Source organism: Podarcis pityusensis (assembly GCF_964106645.2).
Source record: "Podarcis pityusensis genome assembly, chromosome: 4".
In the NCBI taxonomy this organism is placed as follows: domain Eukaryota; kingdom Metazoa; phylum Chordata; class Lepidosauria; order Squamata; family Lacertidae; genus Podarcis; species Podarcis pityusensis.
The window spans coordinates 66,723,610-66,742,448 of NC_138027.1; the positions used below are offsets into that span (position 1 = coordinate 66,723,610).

Below are 18,839 nucleotides of genomic sequence, written 5' to 3' on the forward strand. Positions count from 1 at the left end.
GGGACCTTTTCAGATTCATATATGAAAGGAATTTGCTATAGCTTTAAATGCTATCTTTTTATTCTAATTTCATTGGATTGCATCAGATTTTTACTTTGAACAGAATTGCATCTTGTCATGCATTTTCACCTTTTCTAGCATTACCATGTGGTTTGCCTTGCAGTTGTCCCACATATTACTGATGCTGTTCAAGAATGGGTAATGAATCAGGCAAAGGTTCCTGTGGATGCTGATAAGAAAGAACCACAGATATGTGTAATTGAGGTAAGTAAGAAATTGTGTGAAATAGTGGATAAAGACAGGGTTTGTTTTATAATGTGAATTGCAGAGTATTTTTCCTCATTGGTTTTATTCTGTCATTCTAAAGCTACTTTTAATAACTGCAAGGAAATAATTATTAAACAATCATTATTTATTGCTATTACGTATGTGGGTTGCATTACAGAAGCAGTTGTCATTATCTGTCAATAGCTACTTCTCATTGACCTATGTTATTTTTGGCACTCTGCATAAGATGGTAGTTCTTTCCTTTTTTTAAAAAAGCAACACTAAACTAAAATTGAAGCATATAGAGGTGATATAAGTCAATTTCCTTTCGTGTTGCTCCAACTAGTTGACTATAGATATTCCTTTTCAGCTGGGTGGAACTATTGGAGATATTGAAGGAATGCCTTTTGTAGAAGCTTTCCGACAATTTCAATTTAAGGCCAAAAGAGAGAACTTCTGCAATATCCATGTCAGCCTTGTACCACAAGTAAGTCATTTTCATACTCTATTGTGCTTTATTGTTTTACACATCTAATTTTTTGGGGGAAATATTCATATAGGGTATTTTTAAGGACCGTGAATAATGAGCAAATTACATTAACTTGGTGATAGATGCGCTGATACCTGTTCATCCTATTCTCACCCTAGGTTTGATTGCGAAAAATATAGTATCTTTGGGGGAAGGTTTGAGAAGCTAAACATTTATTACAGCTGGTGAAATAGAATAAAACCTAAACATTTTAGATGGATGGCACTGAGCCTTATAACAGATTTTAAGCAATCATTTAATATAAAATAATCCATTAGCTATATACACGTTACTCTGTTTGAAGATATGCTTTAGGAAATCTGGGAGACTGTATGACTTCTTTTTAGAGAAGTCCAACATGGGTCTGTGGCTTCATACTAATGAGACAAAGTAGTGTACAACTCTTACTGTGGATGTTTGTGCTCAGGCAACCATAGAACAAGTCATTAAAACAGAGAAATAGCTACTTTAGTGGCTTCCGGGCATATTAATATAGTTGCCTATCAGATTTTAATTTTGCAACGGCAGTCAATGGCACAAAACATTTATTTTTCAGCCTAATGCTACTGGAGAACAGAAAACAAAGCCTACTCAGAATAGTGTCCGGGCTTTAAGAGGGCTTGGCCTTTCTCCTGACTTGGTGAGTTTGATAAAATTTTACAATATCATGTTAGAAAGGAAGGCCAGTATAAAGGTAGCAATATAACTCAGGCAGCAGGAGTGACTGGTTGGGGGGGGCGGGCATTACGACATACCTAGTCTCTCTTCAGCATCGTCACTGCACTTATCAAGAGGTTGTTTGTGAGAGATGGCAGGGAAGTTGGCACAGTGGTGGATCCAATCCACCAGCTGCTCCTGTCAGGTTTGAGTAGAAATGTGTTCAATAAAATCATGAAAATGTGTTCAGAATCCAAATACTTTGTTAAATACAGCAATGTATTCTTTGATGGAACAGGTAATATGCTAATGGAATGTTAAGCTAGGTGTCCAGCTGATCACACAACTTTATGTTTCTTGCTGTGCCTGTTTGGTTTTCCACCTATTATACTTCACACTTAATTCTGGGGAAGTTAAGTACCTTAAACAGACATGCATATAAGTTTTCTCCTTGAAGGGCTTGCCTTAAATCTTTGGCTGTGCATATTGGTTTGGATCTGGACTTCACTCCCTCAGGCGTGTTTTGTGAGTAGAGTTCCACTAGGGGGTAATTCTTGTCCTGGAATGATGAGGTGTGAGCAGGCAACATTTGCCGATTTACTCATCGCTCTGCAGCCCCAGCAACACCTCACAGCACATCTCCATCCACAAAATATTTCCTTTGGATAGAAAGAGCTTTTCCACTTGTGGAAGGCAAATTCTGGATCCAATCTGCTTTGCTTATTTATTAGTCAGTGAACCCCCTCCCCTCCAAAAAAAGGGAACACATATTATTGAATGTTCTCTGGCAAAAGTACAAGACCTGCAAGCGAGGCCCCAGTATATAAACGTTTAACAAGTCCATTTGTTTCAATCAGATAAGCTCTTAACAAGGAGGCAATTTGTGTATCCCCTGCTCATGCAGAGCAGCTCATTGTAGGGCAGAAAAAGAAACTTAAAATCGTTTAGATGATAAGATGCTGTTGTTTGACTGTAAGTTGTTCAATGGGAGTGTGTTTTTTCTTCCATGGAAAACAGGACATTTAAATATTATGTTAATTATTTAAATAAATAAAAAGGAGGAAGATGTTGGTCTTTTTGCAATTTGTGCTGCTTATCTGTAGATTTGTATTTTTGACAGATAGTCTGCAGAAGTACTAAACCTATAGAAATGGCTGTGAAAGAAAAGATTTCCATGTTTTGCCATGTGGAACCTGAACAGGTTGGTAAGGTCTTTAACAGTCACAGTTATTCTAATGTCTGCAATCATTTTCTAGGTGTTTTATTTTTAGTTCATGTGACCGAGTATGTGGGACATTGGAGGCGGGTTGAGGGGGACAAACAGCAGCTCATTGAGATAATCAAAAAGCAAATAGTTATTTTCAGGATTCCTTTATTCTGTAATTTATAATAGTTTATGCATTATGCTACATACAGTAATATAGGCTACAAACCTAGCTCTATTTGTCTGGGAGTAATCCTCCTTGAATTCAGCATGATTTATGGAAGCTGTACGCCGGCTCCCTCGGCCAATAAAGCGAGATGAGCGCTGCAACCCCAGAGTCAGTCACGACTGGACCTAATAGTCAGGGGTCCCTTTACCTTTACCTTTTTAATCAGGTGATTGTGCTGTTCATCACTAGGACAATCAACTTATTCAGAAATCAGACTCCCATTACATCCCAGCAGAGGTCAGTGTTGCATTCTTAGACAAGCCTGCAGATTACAAATTTACTATTCAAAGTTGTCTAACCATGAAATGAAAACAGATTCATGAGCTCCCTCCCGCCCCGCCAGTGCAATTGTTTGTTTAGAGGCTGATAACTCAAAGGAAGAGGTGACATAATAGAAGTTTATGAAATTATGCGTAGCACGGAGAAAGTGGAAAGAGAAAAGTTTTTTCCCCTCTCTTTTAAGACCAGCACTCACTCTCCTACGAGGCAAAGATGGCTTTAAAAGAGGATTAGACAAATCCATAGAGGAGAGGGTTCTCAATGGCTACTAGCCATATGACCACCCTCTACCTCCTCAGATGGAGGCAGCAATGTGTCTCAGTACCACTTGCTGGAAATTGCAGGAGAGAAGAGTGCTCTTGTGCTCATGTTCTGCTCCCTGGTTTCCCACAGGCATCTGGATGGCCACTGTGAGAACAGGATGCTGGACTAGACAGGCCATTTGGCCTGATGCAGCAGGCCCTTTATATGTTTGATAGAAAATTATGCCTTCTCAATGCAAGTTAAAATACTGGACCCATCAGATTTCCCCCCCCAATGTGGGTTTGCAGGAAGTGCAATTGTTTAGCGTTAAAAATAATAATGCATATTGGACGGCCAGTATATTACAAGCTTATTTGCGGTGCAGTGTTACACATGAGTACTCAGAAACCTGGGGTCCAGAACAATCACAAGCGTTAAGAAAGAACAAGTATTAGTTCCAGCTTGCATTGGTTCAATGCAACGTGCAGCACCTTTGAGCTCGTCTCCTCGCATTGGGTTTGCTTGGTGTGATGTGTGAATCAGGCCTTTGTGTTTAGATTATCTGTGTGTATGTTGCACTAGGCACCATAGCAGAAGAGCCATGTATCAGATTCATTTGGGGCACTTTTTAATGAATTAATTGAACTGATTAATTAATTAAAATGATTACCAGCTAGCTTTAAAGTATTTTCTTCCTTTTTAGCAAGATTTTAAAATAGCTATATGATTGTATATGATTTGTATGGATGTACTGTATCTTTCAATTCTAAGTTTAACGTATCAGTAATTTAAATTTTGTGTTTCATAGGTAATATTCATCCATGATGTTTCTTCCACTTACCGAGTGCCTCTTCTGCTGGAAGAGCAAGGGATAATTAAATATTTTAAAGAGAGGCTGAATTTGCCAATTGATGACCAGCCAAGTGATCTTCTTTTCAAATGGAAGAAAATGGCAGATAGGTACTGTTCTTCTGTTTCTTCTTCTTCTTCTTTTTACTTTGCACCTGCAAATCTATTTGCCACAGGGTAGCGAATAACACAATATGCAAGCATAATTTTAATGATAGTCCAAAATCTCCCATTTGAGACAGAGGACTTTGCCCTGCTTATTGGCTGGAGCCTAGTTGTAATAGAGGTCTTAGCAATCTGAATTTAAAGTATGCAACAACAGCAGCAAGAATACTCATCGCGAAGTATTGGAAGACACAAGATTTACCCACTCGGGAAGAATGGCAGATGAAGTTGATGGACTATATGGAATTGGCGGAAATGACTGGCAGAATCCGAGACCAGGGAGAAGAGTCGGTGGAAGAAGACTGGAAAAAGTTTAAAGACTATTTACAGAAATACTGTAAAATTAATGGATGTTAGAAAAATGTTGGAATGAAGTTATATGGCTTTAGTAGAAATGTTATAAGGAATTAAGTATAAATAGATCAATAGAGTATTAAAGGGAAAAATAAGGTTAGAATCTGTTAAGATAATTAAAGGATAGAAAGCAGAGGAAGATGGAAAGGAATTGCTGAAACAATCAACAGAAGTGGAATACAAAAAGGGAGGTGTGAGGAGGTTACTGAAATAAGTGAATGAAAGATAAGATATTGAAATTGTTTGATGTCTTTTAAATTGTTTTTGTTTTGTTAGTTTAAGGTGTTGTGTAGTGTTTTTGTAATGTATTGTATTCTTTTTTCTTTTTCTTTTTTTTGTGTGTTTAAATTGTTGGGAAAGTAATAAATATTATTTTTTTAAAAATAGCAATCTGAATTTACAGCACTTCAGATTATGTTTTTCCATGTGTTTTTTTAAAAAAAAAACCATATGTAAGAAATAGTTATTTAGACCAAAGGTAATTCAAGTTTATAAGTGGTTTAGTGACTTACTAAATATACAAAAAAATGTCTCCCCCCTTCCTTGTGGAAATTTGCAAATTGATTGATCTTTTGTATTGTCAGGTATGAAAGGATGTTGAAGACATGTTCTGTAGCTCTGGTTGGCAAGTATACAAAGCTGAGTGATTGCTATACCTCTGTTTTCAAGGCCCTAGAACATTCAGCCCTAGCAATTAACCACAGACTCAATTTAATGGTGAGGACTTACTGTATTTTTCCATGTATAAGATGACCCCCCTTTTTTAAAACCCAAGATTTAAGAAGTCTTAAGTCTCCCTAGGCAACTGTGCGTGCTTCCTATGTTTCTCCAATGCCGCCCGCCAAGCAAAGGGGTGGGGCAAGCCCAGGATTCACTTTCCTTACAGTGCTCCAGTTGCTGCCCTTAACCTTGCATGGTTTGCAGCATTGCGCTACCCAGCACCCATGTGTGTGCGAGAGAGAGTGGCACATGCATCTAGGGAGGGGGGAAGGAGAAGGAGGAGGCAACACTTGCGGGGAGCTGCGCCTGCCTCCCATGTGGAAACCTGTCTTTGGTGGCGGAAGCTTTTACTGCAGCTGGGAAGATCAAGGAAATCTTGGTCTCTGTGTTGCTGAAAGAGAGGGGCTGTATTTTTCCGTGTATAAGACCATCTAACATAATTTAGCAAAAAAAAAAATCATCTTATACATGGAAAAATATGGTACCTTGCTTCCGTTCTTTGCATTCTCATTCCTTACCTAATAGCTAGGCTTTCACTTCATGAATATTGCTTAGAAATAAAGGATAAGTTGATTATAACTTAATGGGCATAGAACTATGGAGTGACTTAAACATGATGTTTATTTTGAAAAACGATACAGTAATTCCCTTAACTGAATTTTGTTCATTAAGAAGGGAATTGCACACATTTAACAAATACTAAGGTGGATATTTGTTGACTTCATTAATCCTATTTGCAGCATTAAGTACTAAGACATTGATTTAACATACGACTAGGAATATCCATTTACACTTACAATTTTTCAACTGGCTAATCTACTTTAGATGTAAGTGTTCTGTGGACTGTGGTTTTAACTCTGCACTCCTGTGTTCCCCAGGAGAGCATTTCAGTATTTATAGGAAACATCAGATCTCACTTTCCAAAGCAGTAAAGAGAGTTCAGAGGGAAGAGGGGAATATTCAGTATTGGATTACTCCTCCCCATAGAAACGTCTGTGGCCTGTAGCTGCAGTGTCAGTAGTGTCAATGGGATGTATGCCCTGCGAGGACCAGAGGAAGATTTGGATCCAAAAGATCCAGCGACTTCTCAATCCCCCACCGCAGCCCCAAACAAGGAGATCAAACTATGCCAGCCTTGGAGCATTTATGTGAAGTATTGATAGCAGCAAGCTTCTGCATTTTACAGGCTTTCTTTGGCTGCATGTGCCTGGCACATAACCTAAGCAGGATCTCACCCCCACTCATCAGGTAATTGCTATTGGGAACAGGCCCCTGCAGCCAATGCAAAATTGAACCCTGCCCTCCCTCCCCCAGCTGATGTCATGGGTGATATCAGCTGATTGACAGGTGGGCATGGTTTGGGGGGAAATGGCTTCACAGGCCAAACTGGACCCCCTAATGGTTCAAGCTTGTCCTCCAGGCTGAAAGTTCCTCCACACCTGCCTTTTCATCATTTGGAAAAACAAAAAATGTAAAATAACTGCTTAAGGCATTTTCTATGAGAAAGTTAAAAGGGAATATAGTGATACAAGATACCGTATTTTTCGCTCTGTAACATGCACCTGACCATAACACACACGTAGTTTTTAGAGGAGGAAAACAAGAAAAAAAATATTCTAAACGAAACAGTGGATGTATGATTTTTGTGGTTCATGCTGTGGCCACAGACATGTGATCTGACGGTGAGTTTGGGGTAGCCCAATGCAAAAATCCTGAGGATCCATGTGGATCCGTGCTTTGTAACCACGTTTTAAGTGGGGAGGGAAGGAAAAGCACTCAAGGGACAAGGAGCATGCGTGGGGTGTGTGGAGAAGGATGCTGCTAATAATGCAGAAGAGGGGTATAAGGGGAGAAGGCTCCTCTCCTCTCCTGCTTTGCTCCTTTAAAACAAGCAAGCTCTGCTTCTCTTCCTCCTCCCTGGCTTAGAGAGCTGAAAAGCTTTGCTGCTATTTAGCGAGCTGAGTGGGGAGGAGAGAGGGACAGAGAACACGGTTTAAAGCAGCCAACCAGACAGGAGCCTCTTACACCTTTGTAAGCGGCTCCTCTCCCGCTTTGCTGTTTCAAAGTGAGCCACGGAGGAGGGAAGGAAGGGGAACCATGGATCCTCTGCTCACGACTGCAGCAGATCCCCCCCCCCCACCCGTAGGCATTCGCTCCATAACACGCACAGACATTTCCCCTTACTTTCTAGGAGGAAAAAAGTGAGTGTTATGGTGCAAAAAATACGGTAGTTTCGTAGCATAGCAAAGCTTTCATGTTGTTTAAATTACAGCAATCCTAGTCATCTATGGAAAAAAGTATGTACCATTCTGAGGCGATGGTATTTTTCATGTATTCAGTTTTTTCGCCATTGGAAATGCCTATAGTTTTTTCATTAGTTATAGAGTATGAAGATCATTATATGAAAATAATTGTATTGTCTTACACATGAATGTGAATGTGTATGTGCTTTCTTAATTAGTATATAGATTCAACAGACCTTGAAAATAATACAGAGGTTGAGAATCCAGTGAAATTCCACCAAGCCTGGCAAAAACTATGCAAAGCAGAGTAAGTGATGGTCTAGTTCTTAACCTCAAATAATTTTAAAAGTTTCCAGTTTCAATACCTTGTTGCCTTATAATTTCAAGTGCTTGATTTTGTTAGTTTATTCCTTTGCAAATATATTGTACAAAGACACATAGATTTGTTAAAAACTCACATTAGCCCTTAAGCCAGGGCTTTCCAAACTTTTCATGTTGGTGACACACTTTTTAGACACACGTCATTTCACAACACAGCTATTCAGTTTTACCAGCAAACTGAAGATTAAACTAACCCCTTTCCAGCCCTGGGAGGAGCACAGGGTGTGTTCACGCGACATACCTACACACTGCAGCTGACACAGTAGCATGCCGTGACACACAGTTTGAAAAGCTCTGCCTTAAGCATTGGGATGCCTGTATTTAGAGCTTATCCATGCTGAACTGATACTATGATTCTGAACATGTTAATTTAAAGCAAACTTTCTGCAAAACTTACAATTTGTTCTGAGACTCTTAATAGGCACATAAAATGCCATGTAGACATGGAATTTTAAAACTGAACACTTGACAAATGTAATGTTGATGGGCTGTTAAGAGATAACAAGAAGGATGGCTTAAACTGATTGCAAATGCCTTAATATATGCCTAGTCTAGTTTGTTTTGCACAAATTTGTCAAATGTCATAAATTAAAATAAAACAAATGTATTTTAAAGTGTATATTTTCATTGAAATATAGTGGGAGCCTTTCTGAATGCTTCCACTATTTCAAGTTTACAATTCAAAGCACCGGCTAGGATTCATAATGTGTGCACACTGTACATTTCGGCATTTTGGTCTGTAATTTGTGACATGAAACTCTGGAGTAACTTGAATAATTTGAGTTACAGATAGGTAGCCGTGTTGGTCTGCCATAGTCAAAATAAAAAAAATCCTTCCAGTAGCACCTTTAAGACCAACTAAGTTAGTTCTTGGTATGAGCTTTCGTGTGCAAGCACACTTCTTCAGATACACAGTGTGTATCTGAAGAAGTGTGCTTGCACACGAAAGCTCATACCAAGAACTAACTTAGTTGGTCTTAAAGGTGCTACTGGAAGGATTTTTTTTTATTTTGAATAATTTGGTGAATGTTTATAGAGATTTACAGTATTTGAAGCAGAACTGATTTGCTGTATGGTGATTATGATGTATTTGTACTGTCCAGTTTTCATGATGTGAATTTAGTTGTATCATAGCCATATTACTCTTGGATCAGAAATCTGAACAAGCTGAAAGATTTTGTGCACAGTGAGGTCTTGCTGCTGTTCCTGTACATACATGTCACCCCCCCCCCCAAAGAAACATGTTAAATTAACTCGCCATTCTATCTTCTCATCTGCTGCTGTGTTTGCATTTTGTATTTTATTCCAGTTGTATATTAGTTCCTGGAGGTTTTGGACATAGGGGAACAGAGGGAAAACTTCAAGCCATTTCATGGGCAAGAAAAAAGAAAAAGCCTTTTCTTGGTAAGACTTCAACATCAGGAGTGGGCCAACCTGCGCAGTCTCATATTTATAAACTAGAATCCAACTGCTTAACCGATGTGTTTTTGATTTACAAAACATAAGTGTCCACTCAGAGACTATTATTAATTAAGGCATGACTAATCTGTGATCAGTTGGCCTGAATATGCACTTCTTAGTGAAGTGCCCTACTAATTGAGATCAAGGCTCACCTAGTTCAGCATTTTAATTTTTTGCAAAAGTCACAGCAGCACTAGGGACCTACTGGAAATCAACTCGCCCTACCTTCTGCCCAGTGTTCTAGGCACATTTTGTAACAGGGAATTTCATTAGCGGCAGCAGTTTCTGATCTCTGGGTGCAGTACTGCACCTAAGATTTCAGATTAAAACTGCAGAGTGGAAGGAAAGGAGGGCCTTTTTCTGCCTCCCCACTTCCAGCTACTCTATGAAAACTGGAGAAGAGACCCTCTTAAGAATATTAGGGGGTGGGCAGGGGAAGGACCAGGCCATGTGAAAAATGAACATAATATCTTAACTGCAGTTCATTCATTTTCAGCTTTGTATTCTTCTTATAAAAAAGCATGTCTAGACATTCCATTGTTGCACTCATAACCTAGGATTAAGGTGCCATTTAGTTCCTAGCTTTCATATCTCAGTTTCTAACACTGCTTCTGACTATTCCTGCAGTACGCTTCCATTTTTTACTGAATGTTTTTGACATGCAGCATGTTTACTCAGAAGTATATTGTACTGAGTTCAAGAAGACTTACACCCTCATAAGTGTGCATAGAGTTCTAGCTATAAGGTTAAACTAGAGAAGATGAAACCATACTGGAGGACAGTTTAGATCAGGAAAACAAACAGTGCATGGGAGGAGGGTTAAATTTCCCTTTCCATTTTCATGGCCCCAATCCAAGTCTGTCATGGTTTCATTTATTCAACCTTTTATAACATTGAGGCTATGTGATTGTGTATGACCTATTGTCTGTTCTGATTTGGCCTTAGTGTCTAAAGTAAAACTAAACTTTGCTGAAAAAAGCAAAAAAGAGAAACTAAAAAAGCTTTCTAGTTCTTAGATAGGTCCATATATCAATTTCATTGGAGTATACAGTTATAAGTTTGGTCCCATTTAAATCGCTTTAGCAGAAGTAAATTAGGACTGGTCGGTTTTGATCTAGCAGGCATAATGAATCCTGTTGGGATTGTATTAAACAGTGAAAAACCTAATCTTTCAAATTAAATCCAAATCAAATGCTTAGCCCAATAGTTGCAAAGATAATTCTGAATTTTTATAAGGTCAAAAATGTCCACTGTAGTCATTAGTGCCTGAAAAAGATGCTCACACAGTTTAGGAAGTCTGTAAATTGGGCCAAACAGGAATATAAAAATTTAATTGGTCTCTTGTGAAAAAATGCATCATTAGTTTTGCATACTGGAAAGCATTTCAGTTTTCACATTTGAAACTGAGGTTTGTTTTTATTATAATATGTTGCTACAATGTTGAGTGAGTGGGAAAGAAATTGGTTTGGATTGTGTTTGGAAACAATTTGTTGCTGTTTTTGATTTAAATGATATACAAATACATATATTGTAGAAACTGCTCATGTGGAAGTTGCATTTTCTGAATATCCATAGTAGTTGGTCAGATATGGACCCTGGATTTTAATATTCCTGAATCTGAGCTCTAGGCAGAGAATAGAGACAAATAATCAGCAATGTATAGGGCAGGCTTCCTCAACCTCGGCCCTCCAGATGATTTGAGACTACAATTCCCATCATCCCTGACCACTGGTCCTGCTAGCTAGGGATCATGGGACTTGTAGGCCAGAAACATCTGGAGGGCCAAGGTTGAGGAAGCCTGGTATAGGGGAAATGAGAGAAAGGAATTTAGGATGTCAGCAGGCCAAGTAAATAGAGGGAGGAAATGTATGGAACATACCTGTGCATGTTTTTGTTTTTTCTAAATAGCAGTTGTGAAGTGAGGAGGTCCAGATTGGGACTATGGGAAGGGAGAGGGGTACAAAGGGTTAACAGTCCCTTCCTCCAGGCCATGGTCCCAATCTGCATGCCTCATAGCTGCCATTTAGCTAAGAAAAAGCAAGCATGCAATGGCCAATCACATTATTAACATCACATCTGGTTTGTACCTGAAAGGAGACGGAATAATGGGTGAAGTGTTAGAAGCAAATGGGGCATATGAGGGAAAGGCAGAGAGCATTATCATAATATTTGAGGAAGCGAGGGAAGAGAAGAATGAAGAGAGCAGTGTATTACTTAATAGGGGAAGAAGTAGGGAGAAGGGGGAAGAGGTATAGGATGTTGATGGTTCTGGATCAAGCAGGAGCCAAAGGGAAAATGAGAATATGGTCCGAGAGATAGGAGGCAGTATTTGCACCACTAATGAACATATAGGTACTTACCTATAGTGGGCACTTCTGGTAAGGTTTTCATTGATTAGTCTGGGTAGACTGTGTTTGCCTATTTTGCAAATCCTCTGACTGTTTTGTGCTGGCAAGTTGAGGGTGAGCTGCCAAGGCTGTACTAGAAAATCAAACTTATAGGGTTCTGGCATTGCCAGGAAGAATTGTTCCCTCCACCCCAAACTACTCTGAATTTAAATAGTGGTTAGTGAGAAGTGATATGTTGCAGCAGTTAATGGAAAAATCTTTTGGCAAACACATTTGATTTCATTTTTATATTAAATCCCACTTTCCCATAATTGAGTTCTCAAAAGCTGTTAAATATGAACTGGGTCATGGCCTAGAATATAAAAAGTGTGAGTTTTTGTGCTCATTCATTCTTTCCTGTTTCTTCTAGGGGTTTGCTTGGGGATGCAGCTGGCAGTAGTGGAGTTTGCAAGAAACTGTCTAAACTGGCAAGGTGTGTTACCTTCTGTGAAAATTGTTCATATAAAGCAGGGATGGGTGACATTTGCTAGCCAATGGGCTAGATCTCCCTGCCATGCCAATTTGACGGGTGGACAAAGAATTGTCATTTCCTGACCCTCATCTTCATTCTTCTGCTGTGGATGTACTCCTTATATTGGCCTTTAGCTTATCTTTATTTCCTGAAACAAGGACAAGTGAAGTGCTGTAATTTTGAACATATGTCTCTCTGTGGATGTTAAAATTCATATGATCCCCCCAAACATTTTGCTGATATGTGTGCCAAAAACCTCTCCTTCAAAATGACAAAGGTGCTATATTTAGTTTCACCATCTTTAACATTTTTAAATGTAGTTGCTCTTTTTCTGCAGATGCAAATTCTACAGAATTTAACCCAAACACAAAGAATCCTGTTGTAAGTATTGAATTTCCCCTTATGGTTTTGATAGATCTTTTGTGCTGGCTACTTAACAATTGTGTCAGTCATACTGGCATTAAGAGAGGCTGAGAGTTTGTTCCTCTATAGCAGGGGGTGGGAAATCTGTGGCGCTCTAAATATTGCTAAATGTTACTAGACTTCCATCTCTTCCAACCAGCACCAACCTGCCCAAATGTTGAGGGATTTTTGGAAGTTGTAGTTCAGAGGGTCACATGCTCCCCATACCTTTTTCATATCCAGAGAAATAATTGCACATTTGTTAATATTCCATTTTGTATGTTCTGGTGCTCAGTTTCAACAGAGAAAACATTTTTGGCACTTTGCCCTGATGCTCTCTGGTCTCAGTTAATGAGACTTTCCATTAGACAAATTTAATGGGATATCACCATTGCAATTGATCAAACTGTAAAGAGGTTGCATAACAGAGGTCATAGAGCAAATAAGTGAATCATTTGCAAATTGCTGACTGGTTTTGGATAAATCTGTTTAAAAATATCATTATCTTGAGGATTAGTAAATGAAGAAGTAATAACAGTACTAATTTTAGCAGTTGCACGTGGTCAGAATAATTCTGGAATTACTTTAATGTCAAAAACAACCTAACCATTATCATGCATTGATCAAGAGCTGACTAGTGTTCTGTATAGGATAATAGAGCCCATATTAAAGAATATGTCTCTGGTTGGACTTTTTAGATAGCTTTTGCCAAGCTCCCAGACTCTAAAAAGCCTTTGCATTAGGAGATGTACTCCTATTTTTAGGGTTCAAAAGCCAGCTAAAAAACAAGAACCAGAAGTTATGAATAACAGAGAATTTTACAGTGGAGAGTTGTAAACAGCCGGCTAGTAAAATCAGGATTATTTGGTGGTGGTTGGTGCCCGTTGGTGCATTCCATAGGATGGAAGGCAGAGTGACCAACAGCTCGTGGAGCCAGAACTAGCGACCGACAGACCCAGTACTAGACTGGTGGTAGGCAAAATGACAGGCGGGTGGCTGAGGGCAGACTGAGCTGGTGGGGCAGTGCTCCTTAGAGCCATAGCAGAGAAAGCTCATATAAATTGTCAACTCAGTGTAATGCAACAGTGAAAAGGGCAAAGTTTTTAGGAACAGGACTAGATATATGTAAAAAGAAGTATTAACCATAGACTCTGTCCAGTTGCATATGCTTTGTGTAAACCCTTTAAATCTACTGAGCAAGATTGTGCATGGTTTTACCAGTCATCATACATGCATAGTTTGAAAGCAAATAAAGGAAATAAAGTAGATTTTTATTCAATGACATCCATCGTTCCACAATGATTAAATTTAGTTTTAGAGAGATTCTTTGTACAAATATAATTGTAAATGTCCATAATAGGTTGGTTTGGGGATCTTGGAAGTACTTTCTGTCTGTGGTCTCTTCATTGGATGCCTTAGGAGAGCAAACCGGTTATTCCAGCCAAATTAGACAATCCTGCCAAACTGCCTAACTTGCTCATCAGTGCCTTGAAGTCATTAAAGTTGATTTTTCCATCTTTATCCAAGTCCGCATATTTGGATATATCGTTGAGAGACATTGAACCCTGTAAGTTTTATTTGGGTGGTGGTAAGGGAGTGAAAACAAAGCAAAATAGTTTTATATATGATAACTTTCAGAATAGTGAGTTACAGAACATATTTAAGCTAATTTTTTTCCTTGAAACATGGTTATCTATACACAATAATTTTGAGCAAGCCTTTTCATTTCCTTATAGACGGTGTACAATTTTATCAGGGTATATGTTGGGTACACCTATGAACAATTCTGGAACATTGTTTTTTTCCCAATCAGCCCCGTTCTGTGTTCCTCTTCCAAGATAGAAACGGAGACAATATTCTTTGCCTTTCTCTCAGGAGTTAGAGGCTACATTGGTTTGGGAAAACAGGATGTGGGACCAGGTGTAAAAAAGTAGATCTGCCCTGTCCCTTACTTGGCCTGAGTGAATGGTCTCATTGATGGGTGATGGAGAACTGGGAGAGTGGGGTTAGAAAAGAACTGTAATTCCCCTTCACATCCAACGTAACAGGCTTTTATTGGTTTCAAACACTGCCTTTCAAAATAAAAATATATAAATACAATATTTTCTATTTATAAATATTTATAAATATTTTCCCAAAGTATAATAGAAATATAAAATGAAAATATATCAAAACAGATACCTAAATCATAATTTAAATACTGAAACAGAAGTTTATAAAACAAACATTGAAATACTCCGCTAACCAATATATGCAAAAGCCATTAATTATAATTGTAAGTTTTTTAACTGTTTTCAAAGTTGTTTTTCAAATAGTTGTGACTCGCCCCGTGACCTTAGCGTTGAAGGGTGGGTAACAACTTAAAATACCAACGAAAACAAGAATAATTGACTCTAGAATCACACCAAGATATGTAGCTTGAGTAAAGGGACGTTAAGAAGTGGGACAGATAGGATCTGGCTTAGTTCACAAAGGCTCTCAGTGAATTAACTGACTACCATTCACATCTGTGGAAAAAAGACAAAGCACTGTACTTGGAGCAGTTAAGCTAGAAAGCTAAACCACTGAACTTTTGTTACGGTGCAAAATCTGCTCTGCTCTTGACACTTAGTGGCTCAGCCTCCGTGGCCATTGCATACTCTCCCTCTAGCAGTCCTCTTGTACTGAACAGACAGTCTACAGAAAGGTATAATAGGCCAGGAAGGCAAACCTAACTCGCTGTGCCTTTAACGTCACAGCCAAAGTATGCTTTGGTCCTGCCCAAACCTGCCCTTAATTTAGGGAGATGGCAAGGCAAATGTTAAAATCTGATGACATAAGATTGACATGGGACCCATATTAGTAGGCCTCCATTAGCCTGTGGCTGGGATTTTGTTAATGTTATAGAAACCAGACATGGCGTCTCTGTGCCCAGCCGCTTTTGTTGCAGGCCACAACCAGGATCACAGCACTGCCATTCACTGAACAAGTGCTTCCCAAGAACATTCGGCAACTATTTTTAATCCCAGGCTGCTGCTTGTGGGAAAAGCAAGAGTAGATCTGTGGACGAAGAACAATCTCTTGGCTGTTGCTGGGAGGTGTGAAGGAACTTTGCATTGAATGAATGGCATGACCTTGCTGCTGTGCACCTTGTGAGAGAGGGTTGGGACTTCTGCTCACCACTTTACATGGGGCACAAAGATTGCACTACTCTCAGTAGCTGTACCAGGCACGCCAACAAAAATAAGATACATTTGCAGATAGTTCAGTCTACTTTTGCAGAGCATATTAGCATTTTAAGCATTTACTTTCGCACTGCTTTTTAAAAAGTGCAGCTGCCCCCTTTTTCTCATACTTTGTTTTATTAGCACGCTATGTGGTTGTTTGAGAGAGCGCATTTATCTCTTAGTATTTTAGCTTTTGTGCTAGCAAATGCTGTTTGTGAATGTGACCTGTGGTGCACATTCTTTTTGTGGCATTCTTATCTACTGGGTATTATTATTTCTTTTAATACTTCTATGACTCACATTAAGCTGAAAGACAGTGATTGCCCACCTAAATGGGTATCTGAACATGTATTTCTGCATTGTTCAAAACAAACACTCTAGCCACTAGATTGTACTGATCCTAACAGCTCTGGTGAGTTACATTTTTCAGCTGCAATTTTCCCTTAATGTATATTCCCACTGTCCTTGCTGAACTCATCTCACTTATGACCACAAATCAATAATTTTGTTCCAAAACTATTATAAAAATTACTTTTATGTAAAGTTTATCCCCAATATTAGCTTTCACTAAATACCTAAATGAAACACTTACATTTTAGCAAGGAGCATATATTTTTTAAAGTACCTATTAATTGTGCATAGTTTTCTCTAGATTTCATTTTGCACAGAAATGGATAGACTAGACCAGGCTTCCTCAAACTCGGCCCTCCAGATGTTTTGAGACTACAATTCCCATCATCCCTGACCACTGGTCCTGCTAGCTAGGGATCATGGGACTTGTAGGCCAGAAACATCTGGAGGGCTGAGCTTGAGGAAGCCTGGACTAGACTCTTTGTTTCAGAAGGCACTGGAATACTTATTATGATTTTAAACAGAACTTAAGCAAATTTGCTAACATTTACTCTATACACATTCTTGTTTGGGCCTGTTCTGACAGAGTCTTGTTTATATCCATTGAATACTTTGGGGTCTGGTTTTTTTTTAAAAAATCTTCCTGCTGGAGGCTACCATATTAAAAACTGGATGCTACCATATTAAAAGAGAAAGAAAATTTTGAGGGCTTTATATTGTTGGCATATTCAGCAAGTTCACTAGGTAATTCTTAGAGCACCCTTCTGTTGTTCTAAGTCCTGACTTTGACATCTTTCCATTGTGGTTCTCAATTTACAATTTCCCCACCTATTCTGTAATCCAGTGACACTCTTTATGTAAGTAACTTAGAGAGGACTCTTGCCTCAAAAACCAACAACTAACTTCAGCTAAAATAATAATTTTGTTTTCAAAATTTGATATTATAATCAACTTCCTTGTCTCTAGCTACTTAAGATTCTAGCAGTAACTAAAATTTCACCATAACACGTTCATAGATTGCCCAGTGTTTTGTATAATCAAACCCATATATTTGTCTGAAGAAACCCTTAAAATGATAATTAAAATGTTTGAAAAACATTTTGATGGAGAGATTTCAATGTTTGAAAACATGATTTCATCTAAATTAAAACTTTTCAAGTGTGATCAACAAAAACAATCTAAATATTGCAAATGTTTTTCTGAACAATATTTTCAGCATATAAAGTAAAGACAAACATTCAAGCATCAGTGTACTAGATTTCTTTTTGCCTTGTTACCTTTTGTAAAACATGCTTTTCTTAGGATCAGATTATCCTACTTTTCTCAGGTTGCCTAACAGCTACAAATAATCATTATAGAAGCAGTTCACCAAAGTAAAGCCTGTATTAATTTCATTCAGACTTGGATATGAAGCTACATAAATGATTACAATGAATGGAAGCTGTTGTCTATCTTACTGAATTATTCCCACATTGCTGTCCCTCCCCATCCCTCCCTTGCTGTCCAGTCATGTTTTAAACTCTTCAGAGCTTCGTTGGACTATGTCCCTTGTTTGTCCTTTAGTGAATTGGATTTGTTTGGAAAATACCACAAATTAGATGCAGGCTTCAATAAATATTAATGTTATCTAGTGTAATTGGCAGTGCAATTTGGAAGACTTACCAAAACATTTGAGAAGTGGCTCTGAATCAAACTTTTAAGTCCGTCCATGGAAAGCAGATGCTTGCTACCTTCTTTCATAGCATACTGAGTGAAGAGACTTAAGAGTTGGTCACTATTAAATTCTGCCATATTTTTGTATATTCGAAAGCTGTAAAAGAGCAAACAAAGTTAATATATTTTGAAGTTTATAGAGGGGAAATACATTGATTTAATACGACATCTACATAGGTATGTGGAAAATGTAGTTTTATATAGCAATTACAATGAAGCCATTTTCTCTTAAGTTGCTAATTCTGCTCATACAACATTAATTGCAAGCTAACTGACATCATATGTGAAACTTCTGACATGTAAGAAGCTGCGGTATTTTCTCCTGTGGAAAAACTTTATCATGTTTTCCTGAAATATATTTTTCCTGGAAAGATAAAAACACATTTTTCTTTATACACTGTGGTGCTGAAAGTAGTAGAATTGAGGACATTCATAGAAGACATCCAAAAAGACATAAAAGAAATAAATCATAATTACCTAATACTCCAAAAGCAGAGGCTCTGCAAACGCAATGTGAGAAGCTCAGGGCTGAGGCATCCTTTTATGTCTCTCCCGCTCCACCCTGTTATGCCTCTCACTCCGCCCTGATTATGAAATTTGTCTTTGCTGACAGATGTTGGATGTGTTACATACTTTTAACATTCAAGTTTATTTTTTTTAAAGAACAAAATATGGTAATTGGATGCACCCTGCCGGTGTATCTTAGAAGCTTTGCTTTTTTCCTTTT

The 18,839-nt window shown here is 38.4% G+C and overlaps 1 protein-coding gene and 1 long non-coding RNA gene across 7 annotated transcripts in view; one reads left to right on the forward strand and one right to left on the reverse strand.

Moving 5' to 3' along the window:
* CTPS2 (CTP synthase 2) overlaps positions 1-18,839 on the forward strand; it is a 67,052-nt gene that overhangs the window by 19,844 nt on the left and 28,369 nt on the right. For all 6 annotated transcript variants that reach the window (XM_081001642.1, XM_081001643.1, XM_081001647.1 and 3 more), the window contains 10 exons: positions 164-264; positions 638-754; positions 1,353-1,436; positions 2,574-2,654; positions 4,217-4,368; positions 5,361-5,493; positions 7,958-8,046; positions 9,430-9,524; positions 12,339-12,401; positions 12,778-12,821. In XM_081001642.1, the coding sequence (XP_080857768.1) occupies positions 164-264; positions 638-754; positions 1,353-1,436; positions 2,574-2,654; positions 4,217-4,368; positions 5,361-5,493; positions 7,958-8,046; positions 9,430-9,524; positions 12,339-12,401; positions 12,778-12,821 (959 nt within the window). The remainder of the gene's footprint in view (positions 1-163; positions 265-637; positions 755-1,352; positions 1,437-2,573; positions 2,655-4,216; positions 4,369-5,360; positions 5,494-7,957; positions 8,047-9,429; positions 9,525-12,338; positions 12,402-12,777; positions 12,822-18,839) is intronic.
* On the reverse strand, positions 14,093-18,732 carry LOC308475007. Its single transcript, XR_013985074.1, has 3 exons — positions 18,590-18,732; positions 18,062-18,209; positions 14,093-14,407 (listed from the first exon to the last, which is right to left on the reverse strand). It is a non-coding gene; the product is annotated as an uncharacterized lncRNA (long non-coding RNA).